The sequence below is a fragment of the Chiloscyllium punctatum genome, chromosome 49 (assembly GCF_047496795.1).
Source record: "Chiloscyllium punctatum isolate Juve2018m chromosome 49, sChiPun1.3, whole genome shotgun sequence".
Taxonomy (NCBI): domain Eukaryota; kingdom Metazoa; phylum Chordata; class Chondrichthyes; order Orectolobiformes; family Hemiscylliidae; genus Chiloscyllium; species Chiloscyllium punctatum.
The window spans coordinates 36,954,166-36,979,537 of NC_092787.1; the positions used below are offsets into that span (position 1 = coordinate 36,954,166).

At 43.8% G+C, this 25,372-nt stretch overlaps 1 protein-coding gene across 1 annotated transcript in view; it reads left to right on the forward strand.

Moving 5' to 3' along the window:
* The window catches only part of LOC140469281 (ectonucleoside triphosphate diphosphohydrolase 8-like), a 124,601-nt gene that overhangs the window by 86,318 nt on the left and 12,911 nt on the right, over positions 1–25,372 (forward strand). Inside the window, exons 6-9 of the mRNA XM_072565624.1 lie at positions 1,650–1,880; positions 2,394–2,666; positions 17,539–17,652; positions 19,003–19,140. Of these exons, the coding sequence (XP_072421725.1) occupies positions 1,650–1,880; positions 2,394–2,666; positions 17,539–17,652; positions 19,003–19,140 (756 nt within the window). The remainder of the gene's footprint in view (positions 1–1,649; positions 1,881–2,393; positions 2,667–17,538; positions 17,653–19,002; positions 19,141–25,372) is intronic.

Here is a 25,372-nt window from a genome sequence, read left to right on the forward strand (position 1 = left end):
GAAGGGTCATAATTTTAAGATGATTGAAGGCAGATATAGGGGACATGTCAGAGGTAGGTTCTTTACACAGAGAGTGGTGGTTGCGTGGAATACACTGCCAGCATTGGTAGTAGAGTCAGAGACATGAGGGACATTTAAGTGACTGCTGGACATTACATGGATGGCAGTAAATTGAGGAGTGTGTTGGTTAGGTTGATCTTAGATGAAGATGAATACTTGGCCCAACATGGTGGGCTGAAGGGCCTGTACTGTTCTCTGTCCTATGTTCTGTATTAACCTGGGTCCAAGCATTAACATGCTGAGAGGGTCATATTCAAAGAACCCATGTTTCAGGTAAAGGAAGGCAACTTTTCACCCCATGTGCTGCAGAGCAGACAAAAGAAAATAGGAATTCAATCATGGTCAAAAGGAATCAGAACTATTGAATCTCAAATCACTGCAAAACTAAAAATCATGAAAACAACTGTCAATGACCAACTATTAGAAATCTCTAACTCAATGGCTGTAACATTCAATGATCCACTCTTTGCAAGCAATTAAGATATAAATCCATACATCTGTTTCTTTCTGTAACTCATCTTTTTTGATTCACCTCATTTTTACTCTATGTGATTTGTGTTTTGTTCCTAAGTCTTCTTGCATTTAGTAATTAATTAACTCAGTCTTTGTTAAATCAAGAAAGCTCAGTTAAAGTCTGTCAACAAGGCAAGGAATTCTTATTGAAATAACCTTGTTGAAACCAAGTAAAGAGTTAGGTAAATAGTTGTGAGAAACAGTTCATCCCTTTCCATCCAGGACCTTACAGATTTGGAGTATCTTGTCTGGAGCCATAATGAATTGAGAGACTTTGCCTGGGGTCCAGTTGTAACACTCTCAGATAACCCTTCAGCTTCCCTCTGTGCCTTTTTTGGTATCTTCAAAGATTCATCAATGTGCTATTGGTGCTGGGTCTTTATGAGCACCAATATTATTTGCCCCATCACATTCTCTCATGTACTTTCCACCTAATGCGCTCATTGGGGAGTAATCTTGTTAATCTCCTTCATTGCAACTCACTCCCCTCCCTTACCATCACCTCCAACATGTCATGAACAATTTCATTAACATCATAGCCTTAACAGAAACTTTGTGAGGGGTGATTACTCTTTTCCTTGTATTTGAAGCTTCTTCACTTGGCTACACCTTATTACTTATTCTATCAAGACTATTGTGACAGATATGTAGTGATTATTACCTTGGCCTAACTTCTCACCTTACCATTAACAGCAAGCACCAGCTGTGATTGGGAAGAAGAGCTTCTCACTGTTTCCTTCCATTCTATTTGCAGGGGTGACTTTTTTCTGATTGGTCATCCTCACGAATGGGTTTTCCCACAGGATTTGGGGATTTTAGAGGCAGGTATGACCATAGCTCATACCACCTTCATGTGTTTTGAGTGTTGCCCATACTCCTCCTTGTCCATCCTTCACTGCCTCCCCACACCATGCCTCATATGTTCCCCTAATCACTCGTATCCTCTCATCTGACTTTAGATAAATTGTTTCACAATTAAAAGATGAACTGAAGTCTGTGAAAAGTGAAGTAAAAGTCAGCGCTGCTGTCAATCAGCTACAAAACATTCCTGTGTTGTTCCCTTTTTTTTGTTTCAGTATTCCTGGGAAGGTATCTGGATTCACCCAGAACCTATACAGACTTATGGATTGCTGGACCTTGGGAGCTTATCCACTCAACTGAACTTTATCCCAAACAAAGTCTTCAGGAATATGCCAGGGAAGATGAATATCCACTTGTATGGCTACAATTACACCATCTACTCTCAAAGCTACCCATGCTATGGCCAACAGCAGTCTATCAGAAAGTACATTGCCACATTATTAAAGGTAGGGTTTTGCTTCTTTCTCTGTCAAATGGCTTTATGTCACATTAAACCCTAACGCTGCAACTACAGGAACCAGTCAGTGGCAATTCTCCTTTATGCATTCAAATAACTCCACGTAGGCTCAGTTACATTGACTAGAATGAGCACACCCATGCCTCCTGCACACACACTGAAACTCATTTGTATTTCTGTCTTATGCTGATTTTATATTTCATTATTAACTGACTACAACGTTGTTCCCTACAATTTGCCATTTCTTATAGAGATGCATTGCGGTGTTGATTAAATTCCAGTCTGTAATTCAGTCCCATGCACTTGTAAATCTATACATAAACCCCTTATATCTCACAGTGGCTCACCACAGGTATCTGATCTTTGTATAAACTCCTCTAGTCCTCAATTGAATTTAATCTGTAAGTCACCCCTGGCGATCTGTTATACTCTGTGTAAGCTGCCAAACTCTCTCAACATGATGCTTTGTTTCTCAGAGACAACTGACAATCTTTGTTTTCAGGGGAAAGATTTAAATACTCGAATCGAGAATCCATGCTATTTGAAAGGGTATGAGACAATGTTGACTTTGGACTCCATCTTCGGTAATCCATGCACCTCGACCCAGAGACCATCACCATATAATGGGACTCAAAATTTCACTGTGTTTGGATCAGGAGAGCCAGCTAAATGTAGCGAAGGGCTCAAGGCGATTTTCAATTTCACAGCGTGTGGAAGGAGCACCACCTGCTCATTTGACAGAGTCTATCAACCTGCAATTCATGGGAACTTTTATGTAAGACAATTTTCGTATTTTTCAACTGCCCATTTCTGAGTGAAGAATGGTCACACAGTGCCATTCATCCTTCAACATGGTAGTGCTGAAAGCAGATGAAAATGGTTCAGAAAAAGGCCATTAGCCCTAATGAGCATGGTCTAAAATTCAATATGATCATGGCTGATTTATGACCGTAATTCCAATTCTTGTGTCAGTTAACTAATCTTGAAAATCTATCAATCTCAGTCTAGAAAATGCTCGACACTCAGCTCTCTGAGGTGAAAGCAGATGAAAAAGGTTATTAGCCCTAATGTGCATGGTCTAAAATTCAATATGATCATGGCTGATTTATGACCATAACTCCAATTCTTGTGTCAATTAACTAATCTTGAAAATCTATCAATCTACAAAATACTTGACACTCCGCTCTCTGAGGTGGAGAATTTCAAAGAGTTTCAATCTCTAATTGAAAAAAATTTCTCCTTTCTCAGTCCAAATGGTCAACCCCTTATCCTAAGATGATGGCTTGTGGTTTTGGAATGATTTAATTCTAAAGGGAATGGGGGTGGAGACAGTGGAAGGCTTATAACCTCATTACATACAGGGAAGGTACCAGAGGATTGGAGAGTGGCAAATATGACATGCTTATTCAAAAAAGGAATGCAAAGATATTATGCAAGTCAAGGACGGTTTTCTAAAGTTTTACAAACAATAATCGGGAAAAAGTATCCCCTTCTTGGAATGGGTGAAATTAATTCCAGAAAACCAATGCCGATTTGTAACTGTATGCTTGACTGATGGCATTGATTTTGTTAATAAAATACAGAGAAATGTGGAGAAGGGACTGTATTGGATGGTTTATAAGAAAGCACTTGATAAATAAAAAGGGAGGCAATGACCTAATTTTATTGTTGAATCATAGAATCCTTACAGTGTGGAAACAGGCTCTTCGGCCCAACAAGTCCACACCAACCCTCCAAAGAGTATCCCACCTAATTACAGTACATTTACCCCTAACTAACATGCCCATGAATATTATGGGGGCAATTTAACATGGCCAATTCATTTAACATGCACGTCTTTGGATTTTGAGGGGAAACCCATGCAGACACAGGACGAACATGCAAACTCCACACAGACAATCACCCAAGGCTGAAATCAAACCTGGGTCCATGCCGCTATAAGGCAGCAGTGCTAACCACTGAGCCACAATGCCACCCTAAGTAATCTAGAGAGGTAATGTTCTGATGTCCTGAGTTCAAGACCACCACGATGGATGGTGGAATTTGAATTCAATTTTAAAAAACTTGAAGTCTATTGATACTCATTAAACCATTGTGGTTCACTAATGCCCCTCAGGGAAAGAGATCTGTCCTCCTTATTGGTTCTGACCCACATGTCTTCAGACCACCAGAACTCTGGTTCAGTCTTAACTGCTCAAAAAGACAAAGAATCAGAAGCCACTGAAACAGACCCTTCTGTCCAACCCTTCCACGATAACCGGGTTTCCTGAACTCAACTAATCTCATTGCCTACATTTGGCCCCATAAGACTCTAAACCTTAAATGTTGTAATTGTACCCACCTGTACCAGTTCCTCAGGCAGCTCATTCCATATATGCACCACCTTCAAGTCCCTTTTAAGTCTTTCCCCTCTCACACTTCAACCTTTGCCCTCTAACTTTGGAAAATACCTCAGTTATTCAACTTATCTATGCCCCTCATGATTCTATAAACCTCTATAATATAAACCCTCAGCTTCCCATGCTCCACAGGATAAAGGCCAAGCCTATCCAGCCTTTCTTTGTTAAACAAACATTCCAGTCTTGGTAACATCCTTGTAAATCTTTTTTACACCATTTCCAGTTTAATAATATCCTTCCTATAGCAGGGCGACCAGAATTGGATGCAGTACTCCAAATGTGGCTTTATCAATATCTTGTACAGCTCTCACATGATGTCCCAACTCCTGTGCTCAATGCCCTGACTGATAGAGACAAGCGTGCCAAAAACCTTCTTCACCGCACTGTCTACCTGTTACAACATTTTCAAGGAACTATGTACCTGCGCCCCTGCGTCTCTTTATTTGATAACATTCCCCAGGGCCCTACCATGAAATGTGTAAGTCCTGCTTTGGGTACCAAAACACAACATCTCACATTTACCTGAATTGAACTCCATCTGCTATGACCCAGTTGATCAAGATCCTGTTGTATTCTGAGATAACCTTCTTCGCTGTTCATGATACTACAAAACTTGCACAAACCATGCCTCCTCTATTCTCATCCAAATAGTTTACATAAATGACAAACAACAGTGGACCCAGCACTAATCTTTGCGTCACACAGTTGGTCACAGGCCTCCAGTTTAAACAACAACTTTCTACCAGCATTCTCAGTCTCCTACCATCAACCAATTTGAATCCAATTGGCTAGCTGTCCCTGGTCCCATTTGATCTAACTTTCCTGACAATTCTGGCAAGTGGAATCTTGTTGAAGGCCTTGCTAAAGTCCACACAGACAACATCTCCCATTCTGCCTTCATCTATCTTCCAAGACACCTCTTCAAAAACTCAATCAAGTTTATGAGCCATGTTTTCTCATGCACAAAGCTGTGCTGACTATTGCTAATCAGTCCTTGTCTTTCCAAATGCAAGTAGATCCTGTCTATCAGAATTCCCTTCAACAACTTATCCACACTGATGTCAGGCTCACTAGTCTGTTGTTCCCTGGCTTTTCCTTACAGCCTTCCAGCATCTCACCTGTGGCTATCGATGATATAAATACGTCTGCTGGCAGTCCTACAATTTCTTCCCTATCTTCCCACAATGTTCTGGGATGCACTTGATCAGGTCCTGGGGATTTATCCATTTTTATCTATTTTAAAACCTAAAGCACCTCCTCCTCTGTAAAGCAGACTCATCAAGACTTTGCTATTTATTTTCCCAAGTCCCCTAGCCTCCATGTCTTTCTCCACAGCAAACACTGACACAAAAAGTTCATATAAAACATCAACCACCTCCTGTTGTTCCCCAAAGAGAAAGCCTCATTGATCTTTAAGAGGCCCTATTTGCTCCCTCGTTACTCTTTTGCTTTAACTATATTTGGAAAATCTTTTTGGATTCTCCTTTGTCCTATCTCAAAGCTATCTCATGTCCCCTTTTTGCTCTCCTGATTTCCCTCTTGAAGGGAAATCAGGAGATCCCAGCTGTCTATTACTGATATACAACTCCTCCTTTCTCTTGAGCAGAGCTTCAATTTCTCTAGTCATTGAGTGTTCTCTACTCCTTCCAGCCTTGTCCTTCACACTAATGGAAACACGTTGACACTGAAATCTCATTATCTCCCATTTGTCAGACATTCCTCTACCTGCGAGTAGCTGCTCCCAGTCAACTTTTGTAAGTTTCTGTCAATAACATCAAAATTGGCCTTGCCCCAGTTTGGAACTTCAACTTATGGAGCAGGCATATCTTTTTTCCATAACTATTTTAAAACTAATAGGATTATGGTCAATGGTCCCAAAGTGCTCCCGCACTAACACCTCAGTCACGTGCCCTGCCTTATTTTCCAAGAGAAGATCGAGTTTGGCCCCTTCCATAGTAGGACCTTCCACATCTTGTTGAGAAAGTTTTCTTAAACATGCTTAACAAAATCCTCCCCATCCAAGCCCTTATCATTATGGTAGTCCCAGTCTATGTTTGGAAAGTTAAAATCCCCTAATATTACAATTATTTTTAGAGCAATCTGCAATCTCTTCATATATTTGCTCCTCAATTTCCTGCTGATTAATGGAGGGCCTATAGTACAATCCCATCAAAGTGATCATCTTATTATTATTTCTCAGTTCCACCCATGTAGCTTCACTGGACATTCCTTTCTAAGTACTACCATGATGTTTTCTCAGATCAAAAACGTCACTCCCCCTCCTCTCTTGCCTCCCTTTCTCTCCTTCTCTATAACATCTGTACCTTGGAACATTGAGCTGCTAGGCTAGTTCCTCCCTCAGCCATGTTTCTGTAATATCTATGATATCCCAGTCATTTTCCTCCATCTATGCCCTGAGTTCATCTGCCTTATTTGCCAAGTCTCTTGCATTGAAATAAATGCAGTTTAATTCATTACTCCTCTCTTGTTCCCTGTGTTTTTACCCACCTTGCCTGTTTAATGTGCTCTCTTAACTTCTGTACCAGCCTCAACCTTCTCTCTTGGCTCACTCCTGTTTAGTGTCCTACTTTCCTGCCAGACTAGTTAAAAACCAGCTGAGTAGCTCAAGCAAATCTCCCTGCCAGGATATTGGACCCCATTCAATTCAATTCTGCCCTTCCCTGACCTGCAATTTTAGTTTTAAGAAGGCAAAGGATTAAGATTCATAAAAAATCAAAATAATTATGGAAATCAGAAACAAAAACAGAATTTGCTTGAAAAACTGAGCAGGTCTGGCAGCATCTGTGGAGTGAAAGTAGAGTTACCATTTCCAGTGACCCTTCTTCAGAAGATGAGAGTTTAAGAGTTTAAATCCTCATATTTAGCTCGCCTTCCAGAATTTTCATTCTGTTGCAGTTCGCACTCCGAACTGTTCTCTAGAAAGGCCTTACAAGTCACTCAGATGGACCTGTCCATCTTTTACAGGTCACCTTTGTCCTAAAAGAAATCCATGCCCCTGCACCAGCTCCTCAGCCACACATTCATCTGCCCTATTCCTACTCTCACTAGCAAGTGGCACCATGAGTAATCTGGAGATTACTACCCTTGAGATCCAGCCTAACTTCCTATATTCAGTCTGCAGGTTATCTTTCTCTACCTATGTCATACACACAATGGGTCTCACACTCCTCATAGAGTCATAGAGATGAACAGCATGGAAACAGACCCTTCGGTCCAACTTGTCCACGCCAACCAGACAGCCCAACCCAATCTAGTTCCACCTGCCAGCACCCGACCCATATCCCTCCAAACCCTTCCTATTCATATACCCATCCAGATGCCTTTTAAATGTTGCAATTGTAACAGCCTCCTCCACTTCCTCTGGCAGCTCCAGACATCCTTAACCCTGGCACCAGGGAGACACATACTATCCTAGGGCTTCTCTTTGTCCTTGCCCTTGACTGGAGACCCTGATCACAACTGTTTGCTGGGATTTGCCATACCCTGCTTTACAGAAAAGCCAGTTGTGCTGTCAAAGGCCTGGGTGTCGCTGCTATTTTCCCCTGAGGGCCTATCCCCCACAAACAGTATAGAAAATGGTATATTTGTTTGAGAAGGAGATAACTCAGGAGAGTCCTGCACTATCTGCCTACCTCTACTGGCAGTCAGTCAGTCATCTACCCAACTGAACCTGAGGTGTGACCACCTTCCTGAAGTTGCTATTGCTTTCTCTGCCTCCTGTACGCTCCTCAGTGCTTCCAACATCAGCTCCAACTGATCATATGGTCTGAGAGGAGCTGCGATCGGACATAATACCTGCAAATATAGTTGCAAGGAGCTTTTGACTGCTCCCTGATCTCACACCTGACAGGAAGAGTCTATCATTTCACTCACTGCCTTCCCTGGCCCTTTAACAACTAGCAGATTTAGGGGAAAAAAGGATCTTAACTTGCCCTTACCTTGTTGCTGCTCATCCGCCTCAACAAAGCCTAATAGTCAACCAGGCCCGCTCTTTGATTTAATCAGCAGCAACTTGACCATAAAAAAGCCCTTGCAGAATTGGCCGGAACAAAACACAATAAAGTCTCCCTCCCCCACTCACCTAAAATTCCGACTCATAGTTGAACTCTCAGCATTTTCATGCTCTTGCATTTCTCGCTCTGTGCTGGGAGCACTTCGGGACTTGCTTTTATATTCTAAAACCCTGCTTTACGAGCCACTGTATTTAATTAGGTTAATTAGCTATAGCACCAGAAGAGTTTATTTAAATTTTCCTTAGGCCTGAAAGGCAAAAAAAAATACTTTAATGTCTGCCCTTCCCTGACCTGCAATTTTAGTTTTAAGAAGGCAAAGGATTAAGATGCATAAAAAATCGAAATAATTATGGAAATCAGAAACAAAAACAGAATTTGCTTGAAAAACTGAGCAGGTCTGGCAGCATCTGTGGAGTGAAAGTAGAGTTACCATTTCCAGTGACCCTTCTTCTGAAGATGAGGATTTAAACTCTTAAACTCTCATATTTAGCTCGCCTTCCAGAATTTTCATTCTGTTGCAGTTCGCACTCCGAACTGTTCTCGAGAAAGGCCTTACAAGTCACTCAGATGTAACAAATCATGAAAAGAAATGAAACAGGACAGATTATGGCGCATCAATCCAGGTACCAGAAACAACATCACCAATATCAACTTTGCTCACTCTGCAATGTTTTCCTTACAAGTATCTGAGGACCTGAGCCAACATTGGGAGAGCTGTCTCACAGACTAGTCAAGCAACAGCCTGACATTGTCATACTCACAGGATCATACCTTACTGACAATGTGGCAGACACCATGATCCTTGGCTACGCCATGTATAATCAGCAGGACAGATGCAGCAAAGTTGTCAGTACAATGGCATCCAATCAGGTTAGACATGATCAGGGTAAAGTTTTGCTGATGACAATACATTGATCATTTGTTACTCTTCCACATTGAACAACACTTGGAAGAAGCATTGAAGGTGGCAAGGGTGTAGAATGTTCTTTGGTTACAGAACTTCAGTGTCCATCACTAACATTGGCTTGGCAGCAGCACTACTGATCAAACTGGTTCAATCTGAAAGGACATCACTGCCAGACTGGGCCTGCAGCAGGTGATGAGGGAATTAAGAAACCTGACCTCATCCTTATCAGTCTGCATGCCACAGATGCATCTGTCCATGAAAGAATCAGGTAAGAATGAGCACCGCACAGTCTTTGTGGAGATAAAGCCCACCTTCACATGAAGAATACCCTCCGTCATGTTGTGTGGCGCAATCACCACGCTAAGTGGGATAGACCTTGGACCGATCTAACAACTCAAAGCTGGGCACCTATTCCAACATAATCGATAAACTCATAGTCAGGAGTATCCCCTACTGTACCAATTACCAAGCCAGGTTCAACAGAGAGTGCAGGAAGGTACTCCAGAAGCAGCATGAGGCGTACCTAAAAATGAGATGCCAACTTGGTAAAGTTGATTCCACAGCCAACTGATAAGTTCTAAGTAAAGAAGGTTACCTCAGATTACATTGGGATCTTGATCAGATCTTGATCAACGAGTGAAGGAGTGGCAGATGGAGTTTAATTAAAATAAATATGAGGTGTTGCATTTTGGAAAGACAAATCAGGGCAGGACTTATACACTTAATGGTAAGGTCCTGGGCGTGTTGCTGAACAAAGAGATCTTGGAGTGCAGGTTCATAGCTCCTTGAAAGGGCAGTCGCAGGAAAATAGGATAGTTAAGAAAGCCTTTTGCCTTTATTGATCAGTGCATTAAGTATAGGAGTTGGGAGGTCATGTTGTGGCTATACAGGACATTGATAAGGCTACTATTGGATTATTGCATGCAATTCTGGTCTCCCTAATCTAGGAAGGATGTCATGAAACTTGAAAGGGTTCAGAAAAAAATTACAAGGATGTTGCCAGGGTTGGAGGGTTTGAGCTAGAGGGAGAGGCTAAATAGACTGGGGCTGCTTTCCCCGGAGCATTGGAGGCTGAAGGGTGACCTTAAAAAGATTTATAAAATCATGGATAGGGTAAAGAGACATGGTCTTTTTCCCCAAGATGGAAGAGAACTAAACTAGAGGATATTGGTTTAAGGTGAAAGGGGAAAAGATTTAAAAGGGACAGAATGGGCAACTTTTTCATGCAGAACCTGGTGCGTGTTTGGAATGAGCTGCCAGAGGAAGTGGAGTCGGCTGGTACAATGGCCACATTTAAAAGACATCTGGATGGGTATATGAACAGACAAGGTTTGGAGGGATATGGGTCAAATCCTGGCAAATGAGACTAGATTTATTTAGGATATCTGGTTGGCATGGATGAGTTGGACCAAAGGGTCTGTTTCCATGCTTTACATCTCTATGACTCTCTGACGCTGCTGTCCTGCTGCATCCAATTGTGATTGGTGGACAATTAACTTACTGGAGGAGGCAGCTCCACAGACATCTTCATCCTCAATGATAAAGGAGCCAAGACATCAGTGTAAAAGATAAGGCTGAAGCAGTCTCAACAATCTGCAGCCAGAATACTGGGCCTCTCCAGAGGTTCCCATTATCACAGGTACCGGTTTTAAATCAATTTGATTTACTTTTCATAATATCAAGAAATAGCTGAAAAAATTGCATGTTTCAAAGGCTGCTGGCCCTGACAATTTTCCAGCAATTGTACTGAAGACTTGTGCTGCAGAACTTGCTGCTCTCCCAGCCAAGCTATAATGTTGGCATCTACTCACCAATCTCGTGTCTTGTGGATGATCAAAGCAAAGACAATTGTGATTGCATTGATATTACAGTCAACATAAATCACAGGAAATGACGCATTCATAGTGACAGGTATGGTTGCAGTCAGTTTAAAAGATGTTGGCAAGCAGGAAAATTGTCACGGTAACCGACAGGCAATGTTACCATCAATTTAACCTTCAATGTTACAATGATAGTTAATGGGTGGCATGATAGCTCAATGGTTAGCTATGCTACCTCACGGGACTTGGGTTTGATTCCAGCCTCGGGTGACTGTCCGTGTGGAGTTTGCATTTTCTCCCCGTGTCTACATGAGTTTGCTCCGGTTTCCTCCCACAGTCCAAAGATGTTCAGGTTAGGTGATTTGGCCATGCTAAATTGCCCGTGGTGTTCAGGGATGTGTGGGTTGGGTGCATTAGTCAGGGGTAAATATAGGGTGTGGGAATGGGCCTGGGTGGGTTACTCTTCAGAGGGTTGGTGTGGACCTTTGGGCTGAAGGGCCTGTTTCCTCACTGCAGGGGTTCTATATTCTATATACAGTTAATTTACATACAAAGTAAATCACAGGTAGTCTCACACCAAGTGTAACACAGATCCGTAAAATCTTTTCACATGGGGAGGGCCACATGTCAATTTTAAGATGAGGCCTGGGATCCAATGGATGTGTACACATCCCTCTCTCCTCCACATACACTCTTTCACTCCAAAATCTCTCATTCCTTCCCACACACATTCTCTTCTTCACTCCCTCCCATGCACACTCTCTCTCACACCCTCTCACACACACCCTCTTTCTTCCTCACTCCCTACCACACACACACTCTCTCTCTCACTCCTTCCTACACACACTCTCTTCCTCAATCCTGCCCACACACACACTCTCTCCCTCACTCCCATGCACACTGTCTCTCTTGAAGACACTCATGGTCACTCTCTTATGCCCCCAAATCGAGTCAGACAACAACTGAGGACTAAGACTGCTAAGAGAGTGATATAGGGGTTCTTCTGTAACTTGAATGAACAGCTAAATTGCCTGTAGTGTTAGAGGGAAATGGGACTGGGTGGGTTACTCTTCGGAGGGTCACTGTGGACTTGTTGGGCTGAAGGGCCTGTTTCCACATTGTAGGGGATCTAGTCTAATCCTATTGTTAGTTCTACCTGACACTAGCTCGACCAAAGACGGGAATGACAGCCATCTACCTCAGTCAACAGATAGGCAGCAGTAGTCACATGAATAAAAGTATATTTTGTTTAAAGGAGGAGGCATATTATATTGTTATATTGTTCATAAAGATCTCAATTAAATGGATCTTAATGGGACGGGATTGCACTTTGATGAGAGATTGAGTAAATTACGTCTAAATTCTCTGGAGTCTGGAGGACTGGTGATGATCTCACAGCGATGTACAAGATTTGTGAAGAGCATGGGATGGCCGACAGTAATGGCTCATGCCTCCTGGGTACAGTCCCAGGGTAAGGGCCTGATCATTTCAGACTGAGAGAGATTGAAATTACTCTATTCAAATCTTTTGAATTCTCTATCCCAGAAGATTGTGGATGTTGCAATATTGAATACAGTTAGTACTGGGACAAGCAGTACTTTGGTCTTTCATGCAATCCAGGGATATGAGGAGTAGGCAGGAAAAGTGCAGCGAAACCCCAAGATCGGCCGTGATTGTATTAAATAGTGGAGCAGGCTCAATGGGCCAAATCATCTCTACATGCTGCAATTTCCCATGTTCCTCATTGGGGGTGGACAGCGGGGGTTCACATTCATTGCTTCACTGTGGCCATATGTTGAAATACACAGTTACCAGTTCACCAGTCCAGCAGCCCCATGGAGAGAACTAACAAAAACGTTTGATGGGTGAGGTGAAGGCCTAGTGATATTATCATTGGACTGTTAATCCAGAGATCCAGATATTGCCAGAGACCCTGGGGACCCAGGTATGAATCCCACCAGGGCAAATAATGGAATTTGCATTCAATTTTTAAAAATCTGAATTAAGTGTCTAATGATGACCATGAAACCATTGTCAATTGTTGGGAAAATCCTTGACAATCTAATGCCCTTTAGAGAGGGAAACTGCCAGCCTTACCTGTCAGAGACAAAAAAACCCTGCAAATGCTGGAATCAAGGTAGACAAGCAGGAGGCTGAAGGAACACAGTGAGGAAGGCAGCATCAGGAGGTGAAGAAGTCAATGTTTCAGGTGCAACCCTTCTTCAGGTCTGGGGATGGGTTAAGGAGGAGCTGCAGGTAAAGGGAGTACTGCACAGGGCTGTGTGGTGGGGATAGGTGAAGACAGGTAGAGCGTACAACCTGGGTGATCAAGGAGAGGAATGAATCCGGTTGGTGGCAGGGAGGAAGGGTCAATGAGAGGAATGGAAGGGAGGGTGAAGGGCTGAGAAGGGAGTTGGGTGATGGGAAGGGAGATTCCTTGAAACTGGAGAACTCAGTGTTAAGTCCTTCAAGTTGTAGTCTGCCCAGGCAGATATTGAGAGATGGTTCCTCCAATTTGCAGTGTGATTCATTGTGGGAATGGAGGATGGTCATGTCAGAAAGAAAGTGGGAAGGGGAATTAAAATGGGCAGTGGCTGGGAAGTCAGGTCAGCTCCTGCAGGCCCAGCTGAGACGCTCAGTGGAACATTCCCTTAATTTACCTTTGGTCTCACTGATGTAGAGAAGACCACATCAGGAGCACTGAATGCCCTAAACTAGGTTGGAAGAGACTGTTTGGGGCCCTGGATGGAGCTGACGGGGGTAGGGTGCTGGCAGGTTTTGCATCTTTTCAAGTTTCAGGGGTAGGTATCCTGGGGTGGGTGCGGGGGTGTTGGTGGCATGAGCCAAGGATTGGGTGAAGGGAATGCCTTGCGGGAGGTGGAGAGGGATGGAGAGAGGAAGATGACCTTGGTGGTATGGTCAAGTTGGAGTTGATGGAAATGTGTAAGAATGATGCATTAGACGCAGAGAGTGCTGGGGTGGTAGGTGAGGACAAGCCTTTATTGTGTTTAGAGGACATTGGTTTCGAGCACTGGAATAGGGAATGGAGGTGGTGAGGTGGAGGGCTATCTGGATGGCAGAGAGGGGATGAGCACATTGTCCAAAATAGGTGGACATCTGGGATGCTTGGGAATGGAATGTCGCCTCATCTGAAGAGATGCGGTGGACCCAGAGGAATTAAGGGAATGGGATGGAGTTCTTGCAGAATACAGTGTAGGAGGAGATATAGTAGAGGTACTTGTGAGAGTCTGTGGGTTTAAAGTAAACGCCTGTCTGGAGACTGTCGCCAGAGATAGAAATAGAGAGGTCAAGAAAGAAGAGAAAGGTATCCGAGATAGACCAAGTGAATTTGAGGGTAGGGTGCAAGTTGTAGGCTGCTCCAGTTCAGCCTGGGCGCAGGACACTGCACCGATGTAATCATCGATGTAACGGTGGAGGAATTGGGGCACAGTGCCTGTGTAGGTACCGAAGAGGGACTGTTCATATAGCCAACAAAGAGGCAGGCATAGCTGATTTGAAGGAAATACGAGGAGTTAAAGAAAAATTTGTTAAGAATGAGGACTAGCTCAGCAAATTGGAGGAGGGTCTGGACGGGTCTGTTGGAGAGGAAGAAGTGGAGGGCCTGGAGGCCATCCTTGTGCGGTATGAACATGTATCAAGGCTGCATGCCCACAGTGAAGATAAAGTACTGGGGGCCAGGAAACTGGAAGTTACAGAAAAGGTGGAGGGCGTGGTTGGTGTCACGGATGTATGTGGGAGATACCTGAACCAAAGGGGAGAGGATGGAGTTGAGATAGGATAAGATGAGTTCAGTGGGGCAGGAGCATACAAAGGCAATGGGTCAGCTGGAGTGGTTGCGTTTGTGGATATTGGGGAGCAGGTAGAACCAAACAATGCAGGGCTGGGGGACTATGGAATTGGAGGCAGTGGAGGGGAGATCATCAAAGGTAATGAGGGCAAGTGTGAGTGAAATATGGTCTGATGGGTCACGGTGGAGTTGTGATCAATGAGGAGGTAGGTCGTGGTGTCAGAGAGTTGGCGTCCGGTCTCTGAGATATAGTAGTCCATTCTCCAGACTACCACCTTTCACTGCTAATGCTGTTGTCAGTGGGTTGAATGGTAAACCGGGGATTGATGAGGTGAGAGTGGAGTGCTGCACGTTCGGAGGGGGTGAGGTTGAAGTGGGTTGGAGAAATGCAGGTGGCCAATTTCACACTGGCAGTCAAGCAATGAAGAGGTCTAGGACAGGGTACAAGGCCAGTGGGGGATGACCAGCTGGATGGGGAAGATTGGAGGCGGAGAAGGGGTCCTCAGAGGGAGTTTGGGAGTTTTCGTCAATCAAGAAGGCAAGGAGGGGGAGGCAGCAAAAGAAGAGCTCCACATTATGGTGAGTGATTTCCCTGCTTCTGTCATCCAGAGAGTCTCCAGTCCCTGTTCCACTGCTCTAAACCACCCCCGCCTCTAAACACAATAAAGGCAGAGTCCCCCTTGTCCTCACCTCCCACCCCAACAGTCTCCGGATCCAATGCATCATCCTTAAACAATTCTGGCAACTCCAACTAGACCCCACCACCAAGAACATTTTCCCCTCCCCACCACTCTCTGCCTTCCACAGGGTCAGTTCCCTTTGACAGCCCTTGGTTTGTGCCACTTTCCCCACCAACCACCAAGCCCCTCCTCCCCCCCAACACCCAGGTATCTTTCACTGCAACCGGAAAAGATACTAAACCTATAGGCACATCCCATCCCCTGCAACCCCATCCGGGATCCCAAGTAGTCCTTTCAGGAGAGGTTCTACCTCTCCTCCAACCTAGTTTACTGTATCCGGTGCTCCCAATGTGGTCTTCTCTACATCAGGGAGACCAAATGTAAACTAAGGGAATGGTTCACCGAGCATGTCAGCCAGACCCACACGGGCTGACCGGACCTCCCAGTCACTGCCCATTTTAATTCTCGTTCCCACTCCCTTTCCAACATGACCATCCTTGGCCTCCTCCATTGTGTCAACGAACCATACTGCTAATTGGAGGAACAACACCCCATCTTCCACCTGGACAGCCTACAACATTGAGATTTTAAATTTCAGATACCACCCTTCCCATCACCGACTTCCTAAGCCCCTCACCCTCCTTTCCCATCCCCTGACTCCCTCAGCCCCTCACGCTCCCTTCCCAACCCTGACCCCTTCCAGTCCCTCACCCTCCCTTCCCATTCCCCGACCCCTTCCCAGCCCCTCACCCTCCCATCCCATCCCGCGACCCCTTCCCGAGCCCCTCACTCTCCCTTCCATTCCTCTCATCGACCACTCCTTCCAGCTACCAACCAGATTCATTCCTCCCATTTATCAATCAGGTCATACCCTCTACCTGTGTTCATCTATGCCCACCTCACCAGCCTGCTTCCCAACCCCCTTTGTCTGCAGCTCCCCTTACACACAGCCTCAGATCTGAAGATGGGTTATACCCAAAACGTTGACTTCTCCACCTCCTGATGCTGCCTGGCTTGCTGTGTTCTTCCAGCCTTCTGCTTATCCTTACATATGACTCCAGACCTACAGCAATGTCTGGGCAATTAGGGATAGTCAATAAATGTTGCCCAGCCAATGACACCCTTATCCCATTAATGAGTCAAGAAATAAAATTAAGCAAAACTTCAGCATTAATTATTTCTAAATTATGAAACCAGCCAACATAACACTAAAATGCTTTCTCCTTGAGTCATCCTTGAGTTAACTGGCTCTTGACCTGTCTGCCAATGGGAATAGTTTCTATTTTGTCGATCCAGATCCTTCATGATTTGACCACTCCATTAAATCTCCACTCGACCTTCGCCTCTCCAAGAAAAATAGATAAGACTCATCCATTTATCCATGGAACTGAAGTCACTCAACCTGAAACCTCAAGAAACTTTCCCACTCCCTCTCTGAATCCTTCACATCATTCAGAAAATGCAATATTCAGAAAAGGAAACAGCATCCCAGCTGAGATTGAGTCAACACTTCAAAAAGAGTTTTTTTTTGTTGATTTCTTCTCTCAACATCTCCTCTGACTTGATGTTAGCTCCCTGCTTTTCTCTCAAGGCCTCCAGTACTGTATTCCCTCAGGTTCACTTTCTCTGATGTTGTCACAATCAATATAAGTTACAGAATGTTGTTGGCCTATTTTTCTATACAAAAATTTGTGGGTGCAAGAGATATTCTGAATAACAGTTCTCTGTCCTATACAGTTTCATTGTCTATAACCTTCATAGCTGATCACTCAATGACACTGTGTCATCAGGAAGCTTAGCCACTTCCACATAACTTGTTTTTGGTGGTTCATATCTTCCTCAGAGAGCCCTCATTAATAGTCTGAAGGACTGCTCCAGGTTGATATTGTCAGGCCTTGTTGTGGATAGGAGGTAGTGGATTGAGGTTTCACTGTTCAGACTTGTTGAGAGAGATTCAGGTCAATCCCAACTAACCTTTGCCTTGCTTCTTCCCTCTTAGGCCACCTCAGAATTTTTCCATGTCTTCCAGTTTTTGAATTTAACTTCGATGAGGCCAAGTCTATACAAGACCAAGAGGACAATTGAAGAATTCTGCACCCGGAACTGGATAGAGGTAAAGGATGAGAAACCAATGCCTAGTACACTTGGGCCTGGCGCTCTCCTCGGAAGAGAGAGAGAGAGAGGTGTGTGTGTTGGGGTGGGCGGGGGGTGTGTGCGGGGAGAAAGAGAGAGAGAGAAAGAGAGAGAGAGATTGTGTGTGTTGCTGGGTGGGCTACATGAAAGGGAATGCTACAATGGGGGATGAGGAGTTTGGATTTTACTATAGAGATCTGCAAACTACATATTGCTTTTGTTGAGACAACACAGAACACCTTAGTGTCATGTTCTAGTGCCAGTTTGTCTTGGAAATTATTTTGGACATTGAGGTGTTAGCAACGTAAAGTGGTTTGAGATTTCTGAACTCATTTGGCGTCAGCCATTAGAACCACAAAGCTATACATCCTGTAAATGTGGCCTAGAACATAGAACATTACAGCACAGGACAGGCCCTTTGGCCCTCGATGTTGCGCTGACCTGTGGAACCAATCTGAAGCCCATCTAACCTACACTATTCCATTCTTGCCCATATACCTATCCAATGACCATTCAAATGCCCTTGCTGAATCTACTCCTGTTGCAGGCAGTGCTTTCCATGCCCCTACTACTCTCTGAGTAAAGAAGCCTCTGATATCTGTTCTACATCTATCACTCCTCCATCACCATCCTCACTGTCCACCCTATCTAACCCTCTGATTATCTTATATGTCTCAATTAAGTCACCTTTCAACATTCCTCTCTCTAACGAAAACAGCCTCAAGTCCGTCAAGCCTTTCCTTCTAAGACCTTCCCTCCATACCAGGCAACATCCTAGTAAATCCCCTCTGAACCCTTTCCAAAGCTTCCACATCCCTCCTATAATGTAGTGACCAGAACTGTATGCAATACTCCAAGTGTGGCCGCACCAGAATTTTGTACAGTTGCAGCATTACCTCATGGCTCCGAAACTTAATCCCTCTACCGATAAAAGCTAACACACGTATGCTTTCTTAAAAACCCTATCAGGCTGGGTGGTAACTTTCAAGGATCTACGTCCTGAACACCAAGGTCTCCCTGCTCATCTACACTACCATGAATCTGCCTGATTGTAATCAGCCGTACACAGTGACTGAGTGAATGATTGGTATCCCAGAGCTCACAAATTTCAAACCAAGATGGCAAATTGTGAAAATGGACTCAACAAGACTGCAGTCTGGTTCTCCCACATCCTTTTAGAACTGTGTTCAAGCTGACTTCAACATTTGGTGTTCGTTTCCTTTGGGACAGCAAGCAAGTCACATTTAAAAAGGCAAAAGAGTATTCCTCCAATTATTAAGCTTAAAATTGAATTTGTCAGTGCAAGTGTTTAATTTGTGTGATTTTACAGGTGAATGCTGCATACCCAAATGAGAAGCATGAGCAACTGAGAGACTACTGCATTTCAGCAAACTACATATATATATTGTTAGTCAATGGCTATAAGTTTAACTCCAGCACCTGGGAGAATATAGTTTTTGATAAGAAGGTAAGTGCTGAAGATGTAAGTGTCAGGCCTACAAACAAAGCATACAAAAAGCAACAAACAATGATGAGCAGATTTGTTTTGTCGATTGAAACTTGTGGATTTCACCCCCTACCTGACCACTGAAGAGGGAATCCTTTAAGAGAAGCTGTGAGTGAGCTGGGGTATAGTCTGACACGTGAGTTAGCATTTTAGTAGCTTTGAGTAAAGGAGAAAGAAAAGATTAAGGCCCAAAGGTTTGGCCCACGGAGTGAGCAGTCCCCAGTGACTGGGCAATCGCATGGCACTGATAGACCGAGATCTTTGCTAGACCTTGAAGTTTGAATGCCAATTATTGTGTACCAGTGATGTGCCCCTAAAAAGAGATTTGGGACTGTATCAGGAGGCTGGTACAGTCATAGCCAAGGAACAGAGAGGATTGGTTTGATTGAAGTTTAGAAATGTCAAATGATAGCATAAGTGCAAAGTTCACCAGGATGTTGCCTGGTATCGAAGGCGTTGGTTGTGAGAAAAGGTTAAAAAAGACTTGGATTGTTTTCCTTTTGTTTATTCATTCACAGGATGAGGGCATCACTAGCTAGGCCAGCATTTATTGCACATCCCTAATTGCTCAGAGGGAAGTCAAGAGTCAACCACATTGTTGTGGGTCTGGAGTCACACATAGGCCAGACCAGGTAAGGATGGCAACTTCCTTCCCTGAAGAACATTAGTGACCCAGATGGGTTTTTCCAGCAATGGATTCATGGTTATTATTAGACTCTTAATTCCAGATTGTTGTTAAATTTGAGCTTGCAGGATTTGAACCCGGGCCTCAAGAACATGACCTGGGTCTCTGGGTTAACAGTGCAGTGATAACGCCACAGGACCAGCACCTCCCCTGGCAAGGCAGCCACTGAGAAGAGACCTGATAGTTACGGTGGATAGAAGAGGCTTTTTCCTAGGGTTCAAGCTTCAATTACAAGGAGACACAGGTTCAAGGTAGGAGGGGAATGTTGAAAGGAAATGTGCATGGGAAGTTTTTCATGCAGAGAGGGGGAAGAGCCTGGAACACACTGCCAGAAGAGGTGGTGGAATGAGGCACATTAGCAATAGTTAGGAGGCATCTGAATGGTTACATGAATAGAGGGATGCAGACTCAATAAGGGCAGAAGATTTGTTTTTTTAGTTTCGTTGGGGCATGATGATCGGCACAGACTAGGATGCCCAAAGGTCTGTTCCTGTGCTGTACTTCTTTTTGTTCTTTATTTATCAAGTGAGGGAATGTTTTACCCTGAAACACAGCAGTTCCACAGGGACAACAACTGTCTAAAATTATATAGCCACTTTAATGTAATGTTTGAAAGCTAAATTGATCAGCAATGACGAAACAATTAAATATTCAAGAAGGCACAATTAGAGGAGAACTGAAGAGCGGTAAGGTCATGAATTTTAAAATGGGCTTTGTTTAATCAGAAGACAACTGTAGGTCAGAAAGCATAGGAATAGTGAATGAGCAGGATTTATGCACGTTAAGATGTGCAATAGTTTTGGACGGACTCAAGTTTACAGGAGATTGGAGGTCTGAGATCAGTCGGGAATGCATAGGAATACTCCCAGTCTGAAGGACAAAGACAAGGCTTTCATAAACATTTGGCCTGAGTAGGTGTATAGATAGCCAGTGTCACAGAACTGGAAATATTTACGGCATGGATATGTGGTCAGAAGCTCATCTTGGGGTCAAACATTAATGATATAATCGGCTAATCAGAGTAAGAAGGAATGTAGTAATGCCTAGATTAGGATTACGACGCATTTATGTGAATGAGTGGAATATTGTAAGTAAGCTTAGTGATGTGCAGGTGTAGATGGATATGTGGCCGTGTGAGGCTGTGGTGATAGTGGCTGAAACATGGCTGAAAGAAGATCAGAACTAGAAGAATGTCTCAAAGTCTGTCAATTCAGTATTCTTGCATTTGTGGTCAAATCACTAATCAAGGTACAGGTGAGGTCTTCCCCTCATATGCATACACACACACACACACACACACACCTCCATGGAGTGAATTTGCATGGCAGAACTATATTTGCAGATACACTATATTTTGTTCAAAAAGCACACAAGCTGTAAGCAATCAATCCATGTGACATTTTATAAATTCTTACTTTGGAAGTAGAACCAGTTTGACTCAAGATTGGGACACAGACAGACTCTCAATTCACACCTTCAATGCCTTGTCTGAGCTGAGATGTCACTTTTTTTTAATAAAACCTTAAGTATTCTCAGGAATGTGACTTAAAAAAAGTTCTGGGATTTACATGGTAATGAATCGAAACCTGCAACCCATTCGAAAAGATTGAAGATCTAATCGTAGGTAAAGAAGAGAGTGGTCCTAAGGGAACAGTACTAAACTGGGCCAAGGTCAATTATATCAAAATTAGGCAGGAGCTGGGAAATGTGGATTGGACACAGCTGTTTGAAGGGAAGTCAACATTTGAGATGTGGGAGCCTTTCAAAGATAGGTTAACGGTAGTGCAGGATAGGCATGTCCTGTTGAAGGCAAAGGATAGGAGGGGCAAGATTCGTGAACCATGGATGACAGGGGAAACTGTACAACTAGCCAAGAGGAAAAGGGGAGCATACATAAGGTCTAGGCAGCTAAGAACAGAATGGGCCCTGGACGATTATCAGAAGAGTAGGACAAGTCTTAAACAAGGAATCAAGCGGACTAAAAGGGGTCATGAAATAGCTTTAGCGAGCAGAATCAAGGAAAATCCCAAAAGCATTTTATTCTTATATAAGAAGCAAGTGGGTAACTAGAGAAAGGATTGGTCCCCTAGAGGATAATGAAGGAAGGCTGTGGGCCGAACCTGAGAGAATGGGTGAGATTCTGAATGATTACTTTGCATCAGTTTTCACTGAGGAGAGGAACATGATGAATGTTGAGATTAGAGATAGAAGTTTGATTGGTCTGGATCACATTGGCATAATTTGAGAAGATATGTTGGGTAGGCTAGAGGTTATTAAGGTGGACAAATCCCCAGGACTGGATGGGATTTATCCCAGGTTGCTCAGAGAGGTGAGAGAGGAAATAGCTGGGGCCCTGACAGATATCTTTGTGGCATTCTTAAATACAGGGGAGGTGCTGGAGGACTGGAAGGCTGCTCATGTTGTCCCCCTGTACAGGAAGGATAGTAGGGATACTCCGGGTAACTACAGATCAGTGAGCCTGACGGTGGTGGGGAAGTTGCTGGAGAGGGTACTGAGAGTTAGGATCTATTTATATTTAGAAAAGAATGGGCTTATTAGTGATAGGCAACATGGTTTTGTTCAGGGGATATAGTGCCTTACCAACTTAATAGAGTTCTTTGAGGAAGTGACCAAGTTGTTAGATCAAGGAAGGGCTGTTGATGTCATATACATGGACTTTAGTAAGGGGTTTGATAAGGTTCCCCATTGTAGACTGATGGAGAAAATGAAGTCACATGATGTGCAGGGTGTTCTAGCTAGGTGGATAAAGAACTGGTTGAGCAACAGGAGACAGAGAGTAGTAGGTGAAGGGAGTTTCTCGAAATGGAGAAAGGTGACCAGTGGTGTTCCACAGGGGTCAGTGTTGGGGCCACTGTTGTTTGTGATATACATAAATGATCTAGAAGAGGGCACTGTTGGTATGATCAGCAAGTTTGCAGATGACACAAAGATTGATGGAGTAGCAGAAAGCAATAGGGACTGTCAGAGAATACAGGAGGATATAGATAGACTGGAGAGTTGGGCGGAAAAGTGGCAGATGGTTTTCAATCCAGACAAATGTGAGGCGATGCATTTAGACAAGACTAATTCTAGAGCGAATTATACAAGGAATGGAAGAGCGTTGGGAAAAATTGATGGGCAGAGAGATCTGGAAGTGCATGTCCATTGTACCCTGAAGGTTGCTGCACAGGTGGATAGAGTGGTCAAGAAGGCATATAGTATGCTTGCCTTCATTGGACAGGGTATTGAGTATAAGAGCTGGCAAGTCATGCTAAAATTGTACAAGACATTGGTTCGGCCACATTTAGAATACTGTGTAAGTTCTGGTCGCCACATTACCAAAAGGATGTGGACACTTTGGAGAGGATGCAGAGAAGGTTTACGAGGATGTTGCCTGGTATGGAAGGTGCTAGCTATGAAGAGAGGTTGAGTAGGTTAGGTTTATTTTCACTAGAAAAACAGAGATTGAGGAGGGGGACCTGATTGAGGTATAGACAGGGTGGATAGAGACAAGCTCTTTTCCAGGGCAAAGGATTCAATAATGAGAGGTCATGCTTTCAAGGTGAGAGGTGGAAAGTTTAAGGGGGATACACGCGGCAAGTACTTCACACAGAGGGTGGTGGGCATTTGGAATGCGTTGCCAGCAGAGGTGGTAGAGGCAGGCACGGTAGATTCATTTAAGATGCGTCTGGACAGATGCATGAGTAGGTGGGGAGCAGAGGGATACAGATGTTGAGGAATTGACAGACAGGTTTAGACAGTACATTTGGATCGGCTCAGGCTTGGAGGGCCGAAGGGTCTCTTCCTGGGCTATAAATTTTCTTTGTTCTCTTTGTTCTTTATAACGGCAATCTATGTTTGTTCTATATACCACATCAGTTGTATAACACTTTGATCTTTTGCTGTACAGTCTATGATCATGCCCCACTAGCTACCTGACAAAGGGGCAGCACTCCGAAAGCTTGTAGTTCCAAATAAACCTGTTGAACTATAACTGGTGTTGTGCGACTTTTAACTTTGTTCAACCCAGTTCAACACCAGCACCTCCACATCATGCTCTGAAATGATAGGGTTAGATTAGGTGTACTCAGCATGTCTTTGTGCGTGGGAGATCATGACTCACAAATTTGTTGGCGGTCTTTGATGAAGTGATCAGGCAGGTTGACGCGGGCAGGGCAGTAGACATAGTCTATATAGATTTCAGTAAGACCTTTGATATGGTTCCACATGGTAGGCTGCTTTGGAAGGTTAGATCGCATGGAATCCAGGGGGAGCTCATAAACTAGAATAACAATTGGCTTGATGGTAGAAAGAAGAGGGTAATAGTGGAAGGATGCTTGTCTGACTGGAGGCTTGTGACCAGTAGAGTGCCTCAGGGTCGGTGCTGGGCCCATTGCTGTTTGTTATCTGTATCAATGATTTGGATGAGAATGTCCAAGTCATGATTAGTAAGTTTGGCGATGACACTAAAATAGGCAATACCATGGACAGTGAGGAAGGTTAACAGAAATTGCAGCAGGACCTTGATCAGCTGGGGAAGTGGGCTGAGAAATGGCAAAAGGAGTTTAATATAGAGAAGTGTAAAGTCTTGCAGTTTGAAAAATCAAAGCAAGGTAGGAGTTTCATGGTGAATGGTAGGGCTTTAAGGAGTGTAGTGAAATAGAGGGATTTCGGAGTTCAAATGCATGGTTCTCTGAAAGTGGAATCCCAGGTAGACAGAGCAGTGAAGAAGGCTTTTGGCACATTGGCCTTCATCAGTCAGGGCAATGAGTATAGAAGTTGGAAGTTATGTTGCAACTGTACAGGACATTGGTGAGGTCACACTTGAAGTACAGTGTTCAGTTTTGCTTCCTTGCTATAGGAAGGATGGTATTAAACTGGATAGAGTGCAGAAGAAATTTACAAGGATCTTGCCAGGACTCAATGGTCTGAGTTATAGGGAGAGGTTGGAAAAGCTAGGACATTTTTCTTTAGAGGGTAGGAGACTGAGGGGGGATCTTACAGAGGCATATAAGATCATGAGAGGCCTGGATAGACTGAATGCACTTAGTCTTTTTCCCAGGGTTGGGGAATCAAGGCCTAGAGGGCATTTGTTTAAGGTTAGAGGGAAAGAATAAAATGGAATATAAGATTTTTACACAGAGCATGTTATGCATATAGAATGAGCTAACAGTGGAAGTGGTTGAGATGGGTACATTAACAACATTTAAAAGTCATTTGGACAATTACATGGAAAATTTAGAAGGATATAGGCCAGCTGCAAGCAAATGGGGTTAGCATAGATAGACATTTTGGTTGGCATGGACCAGTTTGGGCCAAAGGGCCTGTCTCCATACTGTAGGACTCAACGACTCTATGACTCTAAGCACAGTTGTCCCTGAGGTCTTGGCAGATAGATCTTACTCAAGATAAACAATATTGAGAAGTTCTTTCAGTCACATTTCCAGAAGAACATTGAGTTGCACCTTCATCTTACAGCAAAGGTGCTTCAATATTAGAAGACATGAG